This window comes from Octopus sinensis, linkage group LG14, assembly GCF_006345805.1.
Source record: "Octopus sinensis linkage group LG14, ASM634580v1, whole genome shotgun sequence".
NCBI classification, from domain to species: domain Eukaryota; kingdom Metazoa; phylum Mollusca; class Cephalopoda; order Octopoda; family Octopodidae; genus Octopus; species Octopus sinensis.
Genome location: NC_043010.1, coordinates 17,494,968 through 17,515,431, shown reverse-complemented (window position 1 = coordinate 17,515,431; position 20,464 = coordinate 17,494,968). Strand labels below are relative to the sequence as shown.

Below are 20,464 nucleotides of genomic sequence, written 5' to 3'. Positions count from 1 at the left end.
CCACAGGATGGAAAATGTAGTTGGCTGATAGATTGTGGTACTTCAGGATTTTGTTCTGCTCGGCCGCAGAAGCTGTGGATCTCACCCCAACTGCAGCAGCCAGGATGTGAACTGAAGCAAAGGAGTTGCTAACTGTGACATCCCAGACAAAGCATCTGCCTTGCAACCAGGGCCACAGGGTGAGGCTGTCAGGTCTCTTCCCATCACATCTGGACAATCCAGATGGTTCCAAGATGGAGGGGATGTTTACCCAGGCCAAGCTCCTCTTGAGTATCAGGTTCAACTCCGTATGACATACAAAGCGGCAAGAAAGGCCGTGGAGTCGTGGAGCCTGCTACAACGACAGATCAAACTTGTGCATATGTCAGCTCCCAATTCTGAGGGCAATGGAAACACAAAGTTTGTCCAATGGAAACACAAAGTTTGAGTAGGTCACCAACATTAGCCACAAGGACGGCATCAATTCAGTCACCTGAGTATTTGGTGCTAGCAGACAATGAGCAGTGCCTTGAAAACTGGTCTGACTGGATGAAGAGGGAGTCGAAGGTGGCCTTCGAAATTATGTTGTCCCAAGCCCTCTGACTCTGACAGTCCTCCACTTTCTCTGGAGCAGATATGCCCAATTCCCTCCAGTATTGGAGAGCTTCATCCAACTCCCTGTTGGAACTAGTCTATGTTGGAGAGGAGAGGATGTTGCTCATTAGGGTGGAGGAAAGGAAGCAGGGGAGAGAGAGGGACGAACACTTACGAAGACCAAGTCCTCCAAATCGCTTTGGCAATGCAGCCTGATCTTGGGACATTGGAGAGAGTCTGTCATTGACTAAGCATTTTAGTCTCTCAAAGATTAGGTTGTCGAAGCATTGGAGGCACAATGGGATTCGGTAAGATGAGCTGACTCTGAGTAAATATAGAAGCTTAGGGATCGAGAGGTAATTCCTAAGTATGAAAAAACCTTGTTCGATAGCTTCAGTATTTTTCAGCAATTGCTCAAGGGCAGCCACCTTCGACTGGAAGATGGACTCAAAGGCAAGGTCAGTGATTGGGGCACCTAGAGAGCACCAAGTCAATGGGGGAGAGACTGCAATGGAAGGGAAGGACTCTGCAAAAAGGTCAATAGTTGGTTGATGTTGAGAAGCTGGGTGGTTGAGGATGCAGAGCTCACATTTGGAGTTGTTTACCTGGAGACACTGGTGACCAAGCTTCCCAACCATCATGTTTGCAATGGTGAAAACCCTGTCCAGAGGTCCCTGCCGAATGAGCATCGTTGAGATACCTGACACTGAGGTCTAGCTCAATGCCCATCTTGGTGATGCCATCAATGACCAGTGTGAACAGAGCAGACCTGAGTGGGTTGCCCTGTTGAACTCCTGAGGCAGAGGTGATGATTTGGTCACCGAAGTCACCGAAAGAGAGATAGGAAGTCTCCTGATAAGCCTGTCATGCAAAGTAGTAGAGTTGTGGGACCCTCTCTCTTACTGAGCTGAGGACATGCAAATTACATGATTTAAATGTGGGTAAATGATGAAAATGCTGCAAAAAATATTAAAAACTGAACTAATTCCATTCAATTTGTGACAGCTATTCCAAAAAGTCCACCAATATATATATATAATATATGTATACACATATACACAGAGTTTGGGCTAAATTTGATAGTTTGCGTAGAAGGAAAAGAAAACAACATCCTATCCAAAAATAAAAGTATCTTTTAAAAATCCAAAAAGATCAAATTGCTGTGAGATAACAGTTTACTCTAAGTAGCTGCCCTCAGCTTCCATCATGGGATAATGCATAACAATCATATTACTACAAACATGTAAACATAATTTCATTCAACCCCGCAATTGTTGCTACATGGAGAAGACTGTGAAACAGCTGTAAGCCTAAGAATATCAAGTAGTTGCTCGGATGATTTTTTTCATGTGGCACTGAGCGAGGTCATTGCCAGTGCCGCTGGACTGGACTCCTGTGCAGGTGGCAAGTAAAAAACAGCATTTCGAGTGTGGCCATTGCCAGTACTGCCAGGCTAGCCTTTGTTCCTGTGGCACATAAAAGCACCCACTGCACTCTCGAGTGGTTGGCATTAGGAAGGGCATCCAGCTGTAGAAACTCTGCCAGATCAGATTAGAGCCTGGCGCAGCCTCCTGGTTCGCCAGTCCTCAGTCAAATCATTCAACCCATGCCAGCATGGAAAGCGGACGTTAAATGATGGTGTTTAAAATTTTTATTAAATATTTTCCTATTTTCTAGTTCTCCCAAAGTACAAGCTTTGGCTCGTGGGCTGTCCCCTGTATATCTGAGGATTGGTGGAACTTTAGAAGACTTTCTCTATTTTCATGATGATTCCAGTGCCTTAGAAAACGTGAACGACATCTTGAAGCCATTTAATATAACTGGTAGGATATCTTTTATCTTTTACTTGTTTCAGTCATTAAACTGTGGCCATACTGGGGCACCACCTGATATATTATTGATATGTATTGATGAATATAACGATGATTGAAAGCAGTGTCATGGTTGAACACTTGGTTTATTTTTATTTTTTAAGAGTTAAAGCAGGTCTCATGATCATTTATAGTGGGCAGGAATGTGGGGGAAATTATTCTCAGACTGGACCTTTGGCCGGAACCTCTGCTACAGAGTGGGTTTTGTTAAAGTTTATTGTTCTAATAATAATTATTCCTTACAAAGCTACATGGCCATACAATGGGTCAGAGAGAGAACAGGTAAGCTTGACCCTCCCCACCCCCACCTAACTGCTATTTTTTTCATATAATCTTTGAGAGGATCAATAAAGTCCACTTCAGATTTGAATGCAGTTCTCTTGTTGTTAATTAAGTAATAAATTCATGTCTATTTTAACATGCTAGCTTGGGTTAGAAGAATATGAATGTATATTATCAAGGCATTGTTTTACATGTAGAATCCCTTACTGTCACTAACCCTTACCTGTTTTTCAAGTAAGGGATCTCTGTGAAGGGGGCACAAAGCAAGTAGATGTTTTGTTGATAGAAGACTGACTTCCATACAGTTTCTAGCTGTCAAATTTATTCACAAAGCTTTGTTCAGCTTAAGGTTAGAGTAGCAGACACTTGCTCAAGCTGCTGTTGCTGTTGAGCGAATGGTCTTCGTCCCAGAGCTCACAAGATGGGAGAAGTCTGAAATGTGGTCCCTCGCTATTCGCAAGACCCGCAGAAGAGAAAGCAGGTCAACCCCCAACACCGAGAGCATCGATGGATGGATGAATGCGCGTCCAGGCTCAGCAGTTGCGTATAGGAAGTCGGGGACAAGAAACAGGAAGAAAGAGTGAAAGAAAGTTGGGGCGAAAGAGTACAACAGGGGTTGCCACCACCCCCTGCCGGAGCCTCGTGGAGCTTTTAGGTGTTTTCACTCAATAAATACACACAACGCCCGGTCTGGGAATCGAAACCGCGATCCTCCGACCGTGAGTCTGCTGCCCTAACCACTGGGCCATTGCGCCTCGACTGCTCAGTCTGCTGTGCAGTAGGGCCAAACCTGAAACCATATGGTTGGTAAGCAAACTTCTTAACCACAGCCATGCCAGTCCCTACTTTGTGATCAACTTATTTTGATTGCTAAGCCTTACTCCAATCATGTAGATCTTCAGAGTAAATGATTGTTGTTGAGAGAGAGAGAGGGGAGTTGTTTGTTTCTGCAAATTGATGAATAGATGAAGTTTTGATTTAAGAAAAACATTTGTAAATAATTAAGCCATGATTATTATTATTCCATTGTTGATAGGGGCACATAGGGGTTTTAAATTGGGAATTTATAAAGATTTGACATGTGTTTAGACAAAATGGTTGTTCAAGTTCTTCAATGAGTTCCTTATATTCATGTTTTATTTATGTTTTATTTATCAATTTTATTTGTTCATTTGAATTTAAATGTAATTTGTTTATTAACTGTTTTCTCTTATATTTAGGCCATAAGATCGATTCCCTCTTTAAGTTTTCCAATTCTGTCCACTGGGATGTTGTTTTTGGTTTGAATATGTTGAATCGACGACATGGTAGATGGGACGCTGATAATGCAGTGAGACTGCTTCAGTATATTGCTAAAAAGGGCTACCCTGTGGCTGCCCTTGAATTAGGAAATGGTGAGTTACTTCAAATACAGTGTCATTTTGTAGTATTACTTATGAGACAGACAGACTCTAAAACATGTAGTGAAATAAACATCCTCATGATCATTATTATCCTTTAATGCCTGTTCTCCATGCTGGCATGGTTTCTATAGTTGGATACCCTTCCTAACACCAACCACTTTGCCTAGGTGCTTTTTTCGTGCCACCAACACTCGTGAGGTTGACAAGTGATTTGTAAGACAAGAAAAGAGAAGGGAAAAGTACTCAAGAGGTGGGATAAGTTAAAATATGATAGTGAGACAAGCACAGGTGTTTTACTATAGAGGAGATACATGGTTACCCCCACATTGTATAAGAGTAGCTGGGAGTAGGTGGGAAGAAGGAAAAGATGTTAGTGATGGAGTGCCAGAGTAAGGAACAAAGAGGTGGACATAAGAGAGGATAGAAACAGTGCCTTAGGGAGTGGAAGGAGTGGAGTATAAGAAGAGTGTGAAGTGGGGAGTAATGTGGTTAGAGATGGGGGTGGAGGTGACTAGTGAGATGGAAGTGTGACTTGATGGGAAATATAAGTAGGGGAATGGGTTGGGGTAAGGTGAGAGAGATAGAAGTGGGTCAGGGAAGTAGGGGATGATGAGCAAGGTGGAAGGCCGATGAAGAGGTACATAAGGGGGCCGTATTGAGCGTAGCATGGTTGTGTATATGAGATGGCATTGAGAATGGTATCAGATATATATGTATATATCTTTATTGCCCACAACGGGCTAAACATAGCGGGTACAAACAAGGACAGACAAACGGATTAAGTCGATTATATCGACTCCAGTGCGTAACTGGTACTTATTTAATTGACCCCAAAAGGATGAAAGGCAAAGTTGACCTTGGCGGAATTTGAACTCAGAACGTAGTGGCGGACCGAAATACTAAGAGGTGTTAAGATGAAGTATAGCAGAAGAAAGAGAAAAATAACTATAGGTTTAGAAAGATGAGAAAATTCAAAGATCACTTATTTTTGTCATTTGGAGGCTGCCAATGCAATAAAACAAAGATGGAAAGGAACCCAAGAGCCACATAGCTCTTGGGTTCCTTTTATAGGGATGCTCTGTTGCAAGCTTTTGGACCAAGTCTTTGACCTGATGACCCACCTCATCTGCACTGGTTTTGAAAGCTCTGCAAAATATCCTGTCATTTCTGAGAGTTAATGGCAGGAGAATTATAGGATCGTAAACATGAGTTGACATAATTAGTGCTGACAAAGACGGACAAAACCAGAATTTGCAATTGTTGATACTAGCCAAAGGCCAAGGATTCTGCTTGCCTCTCTTTTTTTTTTTTATGAAATAGAACAGTTTTGATTTTGCCACAGGTTTCTAACTTCCAGAATATTTCTTGAGAGAAAGTGAACCAATGCGGTGCTTTTGTTAATTTGAATTGAAGAACAGGAAGAGGAGGTTTTCATTCATGGTTTCATCATCATTGTTTAACGTCTGCTTTCCATGCTGGCACGGGTTGGACGGTTCGATTGAGGGCTGGCAAGCCAGGAAGCTGCACCAGGAACCAATCTCATCTGGCAGAGTTTCTACAGCTGGATGCTTAAAATAAATATATCTGAAACTGTTAATGTTGAGCTCCGGATTGGTCCCAAGAACAAAACACACCTATCAGTAAAGGCCTTCCAGCCATGCCCTGTCCATCATTTGATACATCCTGGATTACATTATTCAATGTGCTCTTTCTTTTCTTAAAATGGTAGGTGCAATTTAGGATAGGTTTGGCTGCTATTTTCAGCAGGTCAAACAATTGCATGGCGGCTCTCTCAGCTCATATTTGAATCTAATTTCTGTGCTTTTAGCCATTTAAATTCAGATATGAAATAGAAAACTCAAAATATCTGTTTAATTATATCGTTAACAAAGTAAGGGCGGCGAGCTGGCAGAAACGTTAGCACGCTGGGCAAAATGCGTAGCCGTATTTCGTCTGCCGTTACGTTCTGAGTTCAAATTCCGCCGAGGTCGACTTTGCCTTTCATCCTTTCGGGGTTGATAAATTAAGTACCTGTTACGCACTGGGATCGATATAATCGACTTAATCCGATTGTCTGTCCTTGTTTGGCCCCTTGTGGGTAGTAAAGAAATATATATCGTTAACAAAAATAATCCTATGTTTTCCAGAACCAGATGTCTACCAACTGATTCTGCCTCACAGACCGGATCCAACGATCTTAGGAAGTGATTTTTCATATCTTCGTTCTATCATGGATCAGATACCACATTTCAAGGGAACAAAACTGGTGGGGCCTGATGTCACTAACCTATGTGTTACTCAATCGTCATATAAAAATTTCTTTAAAAAGTAGGTTTTTTTTTTTTATAAAATTCCGTTAGGTTTTTAAAGATTATTTCACAGATTTAATCTTTCATCTTTTACTTGTTTCATTCATTAGACTGTGGCCAAGGATTCTGCTTGCCTCTCTTTTTTTTTTTTTTATGAAATAGAACAGTTTTGATTTTGCCACAGGTTTCTAACTTCCAGAATATTTCTTGAGAGAAAGTGAACCAATGCGGTGCTTTTGTTAATTTGAATTGAAGAACACGAAGAGGAGGAAGAGGAGGTTTTCATTCATGGTTTCATCATCATCGTTTAACGTCTGCTTTCCATGCTGGCACGGGTTGGACGGTTCGATTGAGGGCTGGCAAGCCAGGAAGCTGCACCAGGAACCACCTTGAAGAATTTTTAGTCGAATGAATTGATCACAGGACTTGTTTTTTAAAAGCCTAGTACTTATTCCATCGGTCTCTTTTGCTAAATTGCTAGGTTATGAAGCTGTAAATTCATGAACAGTAGTTATCAAGCAGTGGGCAGGGACAAACACAGACACACACACTCATTTTGAAAGAATTTTTGCATTTTGCATTAAAACCGACACTAAGTAAATAATTTATTATTAAATATAATAATATAAATTATTTAGATGTTTCTAAGTTATGAAACAATTTGTGATATTTTAATTTTCTTATTGTTAAATGAAATTTCATCAAACTACTTTTCTATTATTTATGACTATCCACACACACACACACACACACACACACACATCTATAATATAAATTGGACATGGGCAATCGTTGTATTCTTTCTTGTCTTGAGGTTCACAGCCAAACGGCTGGGTGAATTCGCGTGAAAAATGGCACACATGTGGAGATGGGTGCATAGATTGGAATGCAGTTTGTATTTTTTACCTAACCCCCCATACTTACCGAGAAAATCGATAAAAACTTTTTCTAATGGAATTCCTCTCTTTCTTCCGCTATTAAAACAACCAGTTGCTTAGAAGCTGTTTTCTGACGGGATTAAGCCAGGAAGGTTTCATACAGCTGGAGGCTCCAATCGAAACTGGGGACCCGAAATGATAAGGTTGAGAAATGCTGTTATAGATTATGGCTAACCGAAAACAATCATAGCCACAACATCCAAACAGACCGGGTGAAACCGGGCTTAGCTGCTAGTCTATGATATAAATTGGACATGGGCGATCGTTGTATTTTTTCTTGTCTTGAGGTTCACAGCCAAACAGCTGGGTAGATTCGCATGAAAAATGGCACATATGTGAAGATGGGTACATAGATTGGAATGCGGTTTGTATTTTTTAACTAGCCCCGGTAGTTACCGAGAAAATCGATTAAAACTTTTTCTAATGGAATTCCTGTTTGTTCCACCATTAAAACAACCAGTTGCTCACACAGCCGGCATATACCATTTTGCTAGCAACAAATGTGTGTGTGTCACATCCTATAACTGTCTGTCTCCTTACTTTTGTAGAGTCTTCTTTGTTACTGTCACATATTGTGAAATTTTAAAATTGCATCAAAATTTCCAAATTTGGTTTACTGAAATAATTTGCCATGTTAAATCTGATTTTGATATTTATTTGTTCTAGAAAAGTTACATAAAAAAATGTTACTGAGGTTTAAAGTTTAATCAATTTTACCTTATTAGAAAACAGGATTTGGAAGCTGGCATTTTCTGCATGATAGCTGTCTATCACAAAATGAAAGCAAAATCATTAGGAGGAGGAATTTTTATTAAACAAACGAAAGCAAAGCATTACAACGACCAAAGGTGTAAGAACTTCTGAAGTCTTAATGAATAAAGTCATGCAAAATGGTCGAACAGGCATGGAAATAATTTAAAAAGGTAAAAAAAGTCCTCAATGAAGTTTTTTGTCGGAAAATTGCACAAACTTGTCCTGATCAAGAGGTTTATCAGGGAAGGCATTGCTCTAACATGGACATTGTATTGTAAAAATTAGCAACGACAGGCTATTCAGCTAGTATTTCATATAAAGCAGTGAACTAGAAGAAACATTAACACATTGGTCAAAATGCTTAGTGGCATTTTCTTCCAGATCCTTACAATCTGAGTTCAAATTCCACTAAGGTCAACTTTGTTTTTCATCTCTTCAGGGTTAATGAAAATAAAGAACCTGTTAAGTACAGGGTTTAATGGAATTGACCTGTCCCCATGAACCTTGCTGGCATCCTGTTCAGAGGGAATGTTGTATTCTGTCATAGAAACTGGGTATTCAACATTATGAGTTCTAAGGGTCAAGAAAGTAAAAAAAGATACTTCATATAGAAATATATATAGATATACTGTCATGCTAATGCTACATATAAAAATATTTTAGACCCCTGTTAAAATACTGGACAGGGCTACCCATGTAAACATCTTAAATTGCATCCCCAAAATGTGATCCAGTTATTTGTGAAAGACTCATTGACCAACACAATCCCTGTCCTTTCTTACTACCTCTTTTATCAAACTGAATTTTCCAGCTGACTATCGTCCAGTGAACCCCACTTCTTGAATCTCATCCTCACCACCCCATTATCTCTCACCCAATAAACTCTAAATACTTTTCTGAGTCATTCCTCTCCTGTGATGCAACCTTCTGGAATTCCCCTTTTGACAAGATGTTTCTGACATAAATTTCTTATAAACATCAGCCACAAAAATCTCAGGCTGGAGGAAGGGGCCATGGAGGTCACCCTGTTCATACCCTTAACTAAACAGCAAAAATTTATCAACAAAAGGGTATAATCGAGTTGAAATAAATTATATTGATCGTGGATTGATCTTACCCCAGCTGAACTTTCAGTCATTTACTGATCAGATCAGAATCAACTTGCCACCACACCTTATTCCAGATGAATCTAGAAACAGTATTTCTGTTGATGACATTATATCGCTTCACACTTCACTTTTCACTCTATTCTACACTCACCCCAACCACTTCCCCACCCTTAAACCTTTGATAAATAGCAGCTAAATCTCCTTCAAACTACACTCTACTCTTTAAAAAGAGAACCATTTGATAATACAGTTTTAGATAGCCTTTACCCGAAAAATAGACTGGATTGTCATGTCTGGGATGCCTTTAATTAGATCTTACCTTTAATTAGGTCTACCAGATCATGGACGATCTGGGAACTAAACAACAACTGATCCTTTGACCCCCATCCACCTGATGGAAAGACATTCTTTTTATTTAAGCCAGGCATTAATTATTGGTTTCACATTTTGGCACAAGGCCAGCAATTTCAGGGGCGGAAGTATGTTGATTACATCGATCCCCCTACACTCAACTGGTACTTATTTTATCAACCCCATGACAAGCAAAATTGACCTTGGTTGGCAGAATTTGAACTGAGAATGTAAAATTGGAAAACACACCTCTAAGCATTTTCCTCGGCCTGCTAACGACTCTTTACCAAACAGTAATTATTGCAATCACAACAACAAAAAGTGCTCATATTATCCCACCAGCGATGCCACCTTTTGTTCACAGATTTCTCAACTTAGAAATACTGTCAAAATTGTAAATAAATTGAATTCCTCAAGCATTTTTTATTTTATTCTTTTTTATTTGACAGATACCTAGATGCGGCCCACACTTCCTTGGATGCTGTTACTCTACATCAGTATGTTATTGGACTTGTCTTATATTCTTAGCATTTTAAGGTCTGTCATTTCATGGATGGATGAATGATATTTGGATTATGCATGATGACGGTATATTTATATCAAGGCGGCAAGCTGGCAGAAACGTTAGCACGCCGGGTCAAATGCTTAGCCGTATTTCGCCTGCCGTTATGTTCTGAGTTCAAAGACTTTGCCTTTCATCCTTTCGGGGTCGATAAATTAAGTACCAGTTATGCACTGGGGTCGATGTAATTGACTTAATCCGTTTGTCTGTCCTTGTTTGTCCTCTCTGTGTTTAGCCCCTTGTGGGTAGTAAAGAAATAGATATATTTATATCATTTAATGTATTTAACTAAGAGCTACTAATAAGTTCTAGCCATTAAGACATGTGGTTAGGCAGGATTTATAATGTGCCTTGTGTCTGCAAGCAATATCCAGGCTCTGAGCTCATGGTTTGTTCTATTTGAAAATTAGGATGCAGATACTTGAGAAACGACAAAAGACAAGGAGAAGGTAGATGCAAAAGAGTTGAATTAGAAGAGAAACAGGGAATAGACTCAGATAAAGAAGGGAAAGAAAATGAGAGTTACGTCCCCTTTGACTGTAGGCTTTTAAACCCAGCAAAGCCTGAAATCAGTTTAGTAGTCCCTACAAAAGGTACTCAGAATGAGAGGGACTACTTAGCTACAGAAATGGGCTAATAACAGCACTATAATAGATTAGTTTCAGAATTTAAAGGACAAACATGGGGTCAGATTTACTCAATTTGGTATTGTAGATTTTTATTCTTCAATATTGAGATTGTAGCTCAATAAGGTGACTGAATTTACATAAACGTGTTAATCACTGTCCAAAGTCAACTTTTTAGATGTTTCCCTAGACCTGAACTCCCTCTTTTATAAACCTTACCATAAACGAAATGAGAAACTCTCTGACATATACAAACAGTACTGTTACCCCTTCTCTAGTGCTTAGAAACCTGGTAGCTAACATTATTAATAGGATATCTAATCTCTTCTCTTCAAAAGAAATATTTGATAAGGTAACCCCCTACTATAAAAATGCCCTAGCTAACAGTGGCTTCAAAGTTAAGATATATTACAACCCTACAATTAAAAATATGAAATCTAATAACAGACCTAGGAAAATAATATGGTCCCCCACCCTTTCTCCTTAAATGTTAAAACTAATGCAGGCAAGAAATTCTTGGCTCTTTCAAATATGAATTTCCCAGTAAACCATAAATACAGGAAATTTTTCTAATAAAAACTCAATAGAGATATACAGCTGCTGCCTTAATATGCAGGACATTATCACTCATAAGCTTCATCAAGAGCTCACTCCCAGTTGTACCTGTTGAGATGCTGAAGCTTGCCCACTTAACCAGGCATGTATGATAAACTATCATCTATGAAGCAGAAGTCACAACAACACTTCAAGGTAATATACCTGAAAAGAAAAATTACATTGGTTTATGTGAAGGCAATTTTGAAAGACATTATGCAAACCATTCTTTCTGGCATATCGACAAAAGTAAAACCATTAGGTTGGCTAGCCATGTATGATGTTTGAAGACCAACTGCACACCACATACAACCAAATAGAGAATTGTTGAAAAATCCTTACCATATATAAATGGATCTAAGAAATACAACTTATATATTGCTGAAAGATCACACATTCTTTTTTGATCCCCAAAATTCCAACACACTACTTAATTCTAGATCCGAAATTTTCAGTAAATGTAAGCCTATGGACATATTTCTTTTAGTGAACTGGAGGACATCACCCTCTCTGAATTGAGCAGCTGCCTTGCAGACTTTAGACACCTCTCTGTTAATTTTTTATTTTATTTTATAAGTACATTGTGACTTCTAGTCAAAGGGGACGTGACCCTAAATTTCTTTCTTTCCTTTCTTTTATCATTTTTATTCACTCTTTGTCTTCTCCTTCCTCTTTTTTGCATCAACCTTCTTCTCATATTTTTCTCAGTGGTTTCTGGTGTACCAGTGTCCTGATTTTCAAATGGAGCAAATCATTAATAGCTCTCATCTGAATACAGTTTACATTCAATGATATTTACTTATCTCTCACTGGATGGAGTACACTTTTTGTTGATCTTACCTTAATGGAACAGTAAACTCTTTCTCTATCTGTCTGTCTGTCTGTCTCTCTCTCAGTATATATATATAAATATATATATATATATATATATTATATATATATATATATATATATATACCGGAGTTAGCACATAAATGTGAAACAAGGTGGAAAAAAGAGTACTCAAATACCAGAGGTAGAGTAATATGCTTTAATTAAAAGCAGCAGAAATATAACAAAAGCTGTTACTCGGAGTTTCACGTTCCCGTTCGTCGGACAGTTTCGGTTCTATTTTAACAAAACTGTCCGACAAACGGGAACATGAAACTCCGAGTAACAGCTTTTGTTATATTTCTGCTGCTTTTAAATAAAGTATATATATATATATCGATGGGTGAATGAATTATCCTATGTTTACCGTCAACATGGTTTTGTTTATCATGTAGGCAGTCCTCGTAATTATTGTATTGTCTTGTTGTTGAGAGAGGCTCCCTTTCTTTCCTGATGAGAAGATTGCATCTTACACCGTTTATTCCTTTGGAATAAAACCATGTTGTCTTCGAAACATATGTTGAAAGTAAAGGAATTTTATTAACATCTTCATTCAACTCCATTTATTTATTTATTCATATATATATATATATAGCAGGTCGAGTGACCTTCTAGAAGGTTCATTGTGGACTGACTATTGTTGTTGATGTGATGATGATGATGATGATGATGCTATTGTCATCGGTTAGTTTCAACCCTACTTTAACAGTCCTCTGGATGCGTAGGTAACTAATGGCTCACTCACAAACACACGCACATGTGCACACACACACCCACTCTCTCTCTCTCTATCACACACACATACACACCCACCCACTCTCTCTCACACACACACACACACACACACTCTCTCTCTCTCTCTATCACACACACACACATGCACATGCACTCTCTCTCTCACACACACAAACGCACATGTGCACACACACCCACTCTCTCACACTCACACACACACCCATTCTCTCACACACCCACTCACACATTCTCTCTCTCTCACACACACATACACACCCACTCATTCTCTCACACACACACTCACTCTCTCTCTCTCACACACACACTTTCACTCACTTTCTCTCTCTCACACACACACCCACTCTCACTCACTCACTCACCCACACACACACACAGTGACACATTGTTGTCTGCATTGCATTGCATTGCTCTCAAGAATTCTCATTATCTATTGTCATGATGATGATGATGATGATGATTTCTTGTTAATCAATTCTTGTATAATGCCAAGTTTGTTTCCTGTTACATCTCCCTACTTTAATTAAGAGATATTCTCGTTGAGTAAAAATGGTTTAATTAAGCTCCTTGTCCTTTTCATTGCAATAAACTGAAACAGCTTCTTAAACGTTCCTGTTTTCTTCCAGATATTATCTTGATGGTAAATATGCCAAACTTTCGCAGTTTTACGATGTAGCAGTTATGGACTATTTGGAAAAGGAACTTGCTTCAGCCAATGATATTTTGAGAAACCATGCTCCAGGAAAGAAACTTTGGCTTGGAGAAACAAGTGCAGCCTGGGATTCTGGTGCTGCTAACGTCTCGAATTCATATGTTGCTGGATTTTTGTAAGTTGTTTTTTTAAGATTTCTAGTAATTTTTGTATTTATTCTCTTTTTATTATTGGCATTCATTGAAAGCAGTGCTCCAGCATGGCCTCAGCTGTAGCAACTAAAACAGACTAAAGGTGTGCCATATAAAAGCCAAGTATGGAATCGACAAGAGAATTTTCACATTCTTGCTGAGTCTGCTAAAAACAATAGCTAATTGTCTCTCATTAGATAATGCTATCCAACAAACTTGTAAAACTATGGGATGGTCATGGCTGGAATAACTTTGATCATAGGTCAGGAATGACTTAATACTAAACAACAACAAGTGGTGCTCAAGCATGGCCACAGCTGAATGGTTGAAACCCACAAAAATTTAGTGCTTAAAACTGTCCTTTCCCTTATTTTGATTTTCCATTTTTTATTTTCAGGTCACATCTCCCCATTAAGTAATTTTAATGATTTTCATAGAAATATCTTTTCAACTGCTTCCACTTTCTGTTATTATTGGATGTTTCTAGTATTACGGCATCTCTATTCTAATGTTACATCTATATCCGGTTCTATATACATTACATTATTATTATTATTATTGTTACAGCTCCTTACTTTGTCTTGCAAGTTACTTAGCGACCTCACTAGTACTTGTATCATGAGAAAAGCACCCAGAAAAGCTGATATTGGGGGTCTATCACAGCTCTGCAGCTCCTTGGACTCTATCAAACCATTCAACCTATGTCAGAATGGAAAACAAATGTTAAATGGCGATGAGGACAATGTGGTATCAAAAGCTTCCTGGACTGGTTATGTTTGATAAAAAAATTAACTTATTTACTTAAGTTTCAACCTCATCTCCTTTGAAATAGTCCCCTTGTACAGCAACACACCAGTCCCAGCATTCCTGTTACTTCTGGAATCCATCATGGAACTTGTTTTTCATAAGCGAGACAAAGACCTTCAGCGATTTGATCTTGATCTCGACACCAGTATTAAAATGGTGACCTTTGAGCTGCATTTTTATCTTGGGGCAGAGATGGAAGTCTGCAGGTGCTAAATCTGGGGAATAGGACAGGTGCAGGAGTGATACCATGTCGTTTTTGGTAAGAAACTCATGAATGAGGAGAGCTTGGTGACAAGGTGCATCGGGATCTTTTCTGTTTGAACAGCAGTTTTCTCTGGCGGTGTCATATGAAATTGTCACCCATAATTATGACCCTAGTATCGATCTATTGCATTTCAATCTGTTTTAGGGTTAGGGTTAGATGTGGGGGGAAGGTTATCTTTTTTTCTTCACAAATGTAAATAAACCCAATCTGTTTCTTAAACGAGGGACATATTCATACGGCACAGAATGTTTTTTCACCTCAATGGACGTCATTGATTGGTTGAAATTGCAGAAATTGAAGAAAAAAACAACAAATATCTTACAAACTATAGAATTTTCTCAATAAAGCCAAGAGAAAAAGATGTTTTATAAACACATTCTACCAGTATACGAAGTTTAAAATTTTTTAGTTACCTAGAAATTATGTTAAAAACTGCCGTTCAAACTGAAAAGATCCGGTGCATCGTCATCATGAAGAATCCAATTCTTTCTACTCCACTGACCCAGTTGCTTTTGCCCAATGTCCTCCATCAAATGCTTCGAAACAATGCAACAGAATTCTCAACTGATGGTCTGGCTCTGGAGGATGAATTCTTGATGCACAACACCACATTTCCAGGAGTGATGCTTGTGGCAGGTCTCCCAGGCTGCTTCGTCGTCTTCCAGGGACATTCTTCCACTTTTGAAGCACCTGTGCCACTTGAAACATTGCGTACGACCCATTGCCTCATTGCTGTAAGCTTGCCGAAGCATTCCCAATGTCTTTAGCATCAGCCATGACAATCACTTCACTTGACTCAAAAGGTCTTTGTAAGCACAGTTTCTAGCCCAATGATTGAAGGGTATTCTTAAATGGGCTGGTTATGCTGCACTGGCATAGGCCACAGTTATGGTCTTACTTGGCTTGCCAGATCTTCTGAAGCACAGCGTATCTCCAAAGGTCTTGGTCTCTTGTCATTACCTCTGTGAGGCCCAACGCTTGAAGGTCATGCTTTACCACCTCATCCCAGGTCTTCCTGGGTCTACTTCTTCGACAGGTTCCCTCTACTGTTAGGGTGTGCCACTTTTTCATGCTGTCCTCATTCATATGCAACACCTGACCATGCCAGCACAGTCATCTCTCTTGCACACCACATTTGATGCTTTTTATGTCCAACTTTTTTCTCAGGGTGCTTACACTCTGTCGTGCATCCACACTGACATTACACATCTAACAGAGCATACTTGCTTCATTTCTTACAAGCCTATGCATGTCCTTAGCAGTCACAGCCCATGATTCACTGCCATGTAGCATGGCTGTTCACACACATGCGTCATACAGTCTACCTTTTACTCTGAGCGAGAGGCCCTTTGTCACCAGCAGAAGTAGGAGCTCTCTGAACTTTGTCCAGGCTATTCTTATTTTGCAGCTACACTCACAGAACACCCACTGGCATGTGACGGAAGCTGTTTTCTGCACATTTTCAGTTTTTACTGTCCCTGTACATTTTCCGCACACAAAATCTGTCTTCCCAGTTAGCCTTCCTTTGATATTGCTACACCTCTTATATGTCCATATAATGGGTACATGTTATGGAATTTCTACCTACCCCTTTTCTACAGATCGAGCAGGGCCATCAACCTGAAGGTATTTGTGGTTTGCCTGCCTTCCTACTTATTAAGACTTTGGTTTTTGTTAGATTGTCCCTAAGGCCTTTCGATTCTAGACCTTGCTTCCACACCTGAAACTGCTCTAGTTCTGATAGTGACTCAGCTATTAGAGCAAAGTCACCAGCATAGAGGGGCTCCCAGGTGCAATCTGTCTTGGATTCCTCTGCTACTGCCTGGAAGACTATGATGAACAAGAGGGGGCTGGGAACTGATCCTTGGTGGACCCCTACCTCTACCCCGAAATTCTTCACTGTACTCGTTGCCAACCTTCACCTTACTGACACCACCCTGTACATTGCTTGTACAGCTCTCACTAACCACTCATCTATCCCTAGTTTCCACATTGACCACCAGATAAGGGATTGGAGGACCCTGTCAAAGGCTTTCTCCATGTCAACGAAAGCCAGGTCCAGGGGCTTATCTTTGGCTAGGTATTTCTCCTTCAGCTTTCTTACCAGAAATATAGCACCAGTGGTGCTTCTCCCTGGCACCAACCCAAACTGCATCTCATCTAGACTGACTCACTCCCTAATTAGTTGGGCTATGACCCTCTCTGTGACTTTCATTATCTGATCCAACAACTTGGATACCACCTCATACAGCATTTAAATTCAAATCAGTTGAACTAATTGCTCATTAAACAAAGATTACAATGATTTCTTCCCAGAATTTATTAAATTTTACTTCTTCTGCTCTCAGACACCCTCAGCATTATCTTGGCTTACATACAAATCATTCATCAATCATCAATCAATATTTTGAGATTGGCTGCTTGTTTCTCTGCAATTTGTCAAACTGATGCACATACAGCTGACAATAAAATTTTTAAAAATCAATTAAGGTTTTCAATCTATGGAGAAATAGCTTAATTGGCCTTGTTATTGATTGGTTACATAATATATTAAGGTGGCAGGATCGTTAGCACATTGGACAAATTGTTTTTTGTGGCGTTTCACGTGTTTGTATGTTCTGAGTTCAAATTCTGCCAAGTTTGAATTTGCCTTTCATCTTTTTGGGATCAACAAAATGAGTACCAGTTGTGTACTGGGGTAAATCTAATTGACCTTCCCCACTCCCCTGAAGTTGCTGGCCTTGTGTCAAAATTTGAAATCAATATTTCTTATATTATTAGGGATTGAATAAATTATATAGGAATCCTTTTCTGTCTCTCTGAAGTACAAACCTCATTGATTTTATTCTGTAAGTCATTAAGAGTCAATAATCAAAGAAGTATTGATAATTAACTGTTGAGTTTAATTTCTAAACGTTTTATCTTGTAGGTGGTTGGATAAACTTGGATTAGCTGCCAAATACGGAGTTGAAATTGTGATGAGACAAGACTTCTATGGTGGAAACTATGGACTGATCCAGTATAAGAATCTGGACCCAAACCCAGTAAGTTATTGAAGGAATTAAAACTGACAGTCCCCTGGGTTACGACAATGAGGGTACCACATTTATGTGGCTGAGTGCTCCTCTGAAATGTGTTACCCTTAACGTGTTTCTCAGGGAGATTCAGACTGACACAGAGTGCAACAAAGCTGACCCTTCCAAATATGAACACAACTCGTTTCTGCCAGTCGAATGGATTGGAGCAAGAGGAAATACAGGTGGCGAGCTGGCAGAATCGTTAGCGCGCCGGGCGAAATGCTTAGCGGTATTTCGTCTGCGTTACGTTGTGAGTTCAAATTCCGCCGAGGTCGACTTTGCCTTTCATCCTTTCGGGGTCGATAAATTAAGTACCAGTTACGCACTGGGGTCGATGTAATCGACTTAATACCTATGTCTGTCCTTGTTTGTCCCCTCTGTGTTTAGCCCCTTGTGGGTAATAAAGAAATAGGTATTTCGTCTGCCGCTATGTTCTGAGTTCAAATTCTGCCGAGGTCGACTTTGCCTTTCATCCTTTCGGGGTCGATTAAATAAGTACCAGTTACGCACTGGGGTCGATGTAATTGACTTAATCTGTTCGTCTGTCCTTGTTTGTTCTCTCTGTGTTTAGCCCCTTGTGGGTAGGAAAGAAATAGGTATTTCGTCTAGTGCTACATTCTGAGTCAAATTCTGCCAAGGTCAACTTTGCCTTTCATCCTTTCGGGGTCGATTAAATAAGTACCAGTTACGCACTGGGGTCGATATAATCGACTTAATCTGTTTGTCTGTCCTTGTTTGTCCCCTCTGTGTGTAGCCCCTTGTGGGTAGTAAAGAAATAGGAAATAGAGTACCTTACTCAAGGACAAAAGGCACTGCTAGGTATCAAATTCATGACCTTAATCTGGACACTTTGACCACTTGGCCACATATTGCCTTCATTGTATTTAAAACATATCTAGCAGTTGTTACGGCTGTTTGACTTTTGTCTGCATCATTCTTTTCAGACAATTTGAGCCTTACAAGTCAACTGATGGACCTGTGTAAAAAAATAAAAACCAAGACATTGAAAGAAGCCACTCAAAAGTCCTTCAAGATGATAGAGAAATAATTTGGACCCAAATGAAAGAGTAGGGTTGAAGTGGATTGTGACCAGTGAGGAATTTGGACATCTGATTCCTACAATGTCATCCCTTTATTATTTCTTATTTCTTTACTGCCCACAAGGGGCTACACACAGAGGGGACAAACAAGGACAGACAAAGGGATTAAGTCGATTACATCGACCCCAGTGTGTAACTGGTACTTAATTTATCGACCCCGAAAGGATGAAAGGCAAAGTCGACTTTGGCGGAATTTGAACTCAGAGTCAAGACTATTGAAAAGGTTGCAAGACGCAACGAAAATTTTAGGAAAAGAAAAAGACAAAATAAGTGGAAATTTTACCGGTGAGTGTGTTAAATAATAAGGCACTAAAAGAGAATGACTCTCCCCAGACACAACAGAATATGCTTCAACACACGAACTCATATAAAGAATCTTGCAAACCAAATCCAAAATCAAAAAATAATAATAGTAATAATAATAAAGTTTGGTATATTCATCATCATCATCATAATTGTTAAGGCCATAAAAGACTGAATATTTCTTCTTTTTAAGGATTATTGGTTGAGTCTCTTGTTCAAGACATTGGTTGGTGGCCCAGTTTTTGAAACTGTTGCCTTAGATCCTACAAACCATATCAGAGTTTATACACATTGTACCAACTTACGAAGGTAATCTCAGTTTCTTTTATCTTTTGTTTTTAACCCTTTTTTCCTTACAATAGAGACGGGATGGTCACAACAGTAGCTCTCATGCTCCGGCACAAACTGTCAGAGAAACAACTTTTACTCTTTTACTTGTTTCAGTCATTTGACTGCGGCCATGTTGGAGCACCGCCTTTAATTGAGCAACTCGACCCCAGGACTTATTCTTTGTAAGCCCAGTACTGCTAAGTGACGGGGACATAAACACACCAGCATGCGATGTTGGGGGACAAACACAGACATACAAACTCACATGCACACACACACACACACATATAAATATATATATATATACATACATATACATATATACGACGGGCTTCTTTCAGTTTCCGTCTACCAAATCCACTCACAAGGTTTGGTCGGTCCGAGGCTATAGTAGAAGACACTTACCCAAGGTGCCATGCAGTGGGACTGAACCCGGAACCATGTGGTTGGTAAACAAGCTACTAACCACACAGCCGCTCCTGCGCCTATAACTATATATAACTAATAACAATATATAAATGACTATATTTTCTCAACTGAATAAATTTAAGGAAATGTAGATCTGTGGAAAGAAGAAGAAAATGAAGAAACATAAGAATCCATTTAAAAGAGTGAAGATGTCTTTGAGAAGAAATGTCTTCACCTCATAGTAAAACTTTATTAAAAGCCAATATTTGTTAGAAGCATTTTGACCAGAACCCCACTGGTCCCCTGCAGACAATGAATTGGAGATATTCAGGCTGCA

The 20,464-nt window shown here is 39.4% G+C and overlaps 1 protein-coding gene and 1 long non-coding RNA gene across 2 annotated transcripts in view; one reads left to right on the top strand and one right to left on the bottom strand.

The window, feature by feature from the left end:
- Positions 1-20,464, top strand: part of LOC115219045 (heparanase) — a 28,521-nt gene that overhangs the window by 5,685 nt on the left and 2,372 nt on the right. Inside the window, exons 3-9 of the mRNA XM_029789093.2 lie at positions 2,251-2,396; positions 3,947-4,120; positions 6,277-6,457; positions 10,039-10,086; positions 13,621-13,821; positions 17,839-17,953; positions 19,583-19,698. Of these exons, the coding sequence (XP_029644953.1) occupies positions 2,251-2,396; positions 3,947-4,120; positions 6,277-6,457; positions 10,039-10,086; positions 13,621-13,821; positions 17,839-17,953; positions 19,583-19,698 (981 nt within the window). The remainder of the gene's footprint in view (positions 1-2,250; positions 2,397-3,946; positions 4,121-6,276; positions 6,458-10,038; positions 10,087-13,620; positions 13,822-17,838; positions 17,954-19,582; positions 19,699-20,464) is intronic.
- Positions 10,645-13,692, bottom strand: LOC118765901. Its single transcript, XR_005001814.1, has 3 exons — positions 13,585-13,692; positions 11,135-11,137; positions 10,645-10,735 (listed from the first exon to the last, which is right to left on the bottom strand). It is a non-coding gene; the product is annotated as an uncharacterized LOC118765901 (long non-coding RNA).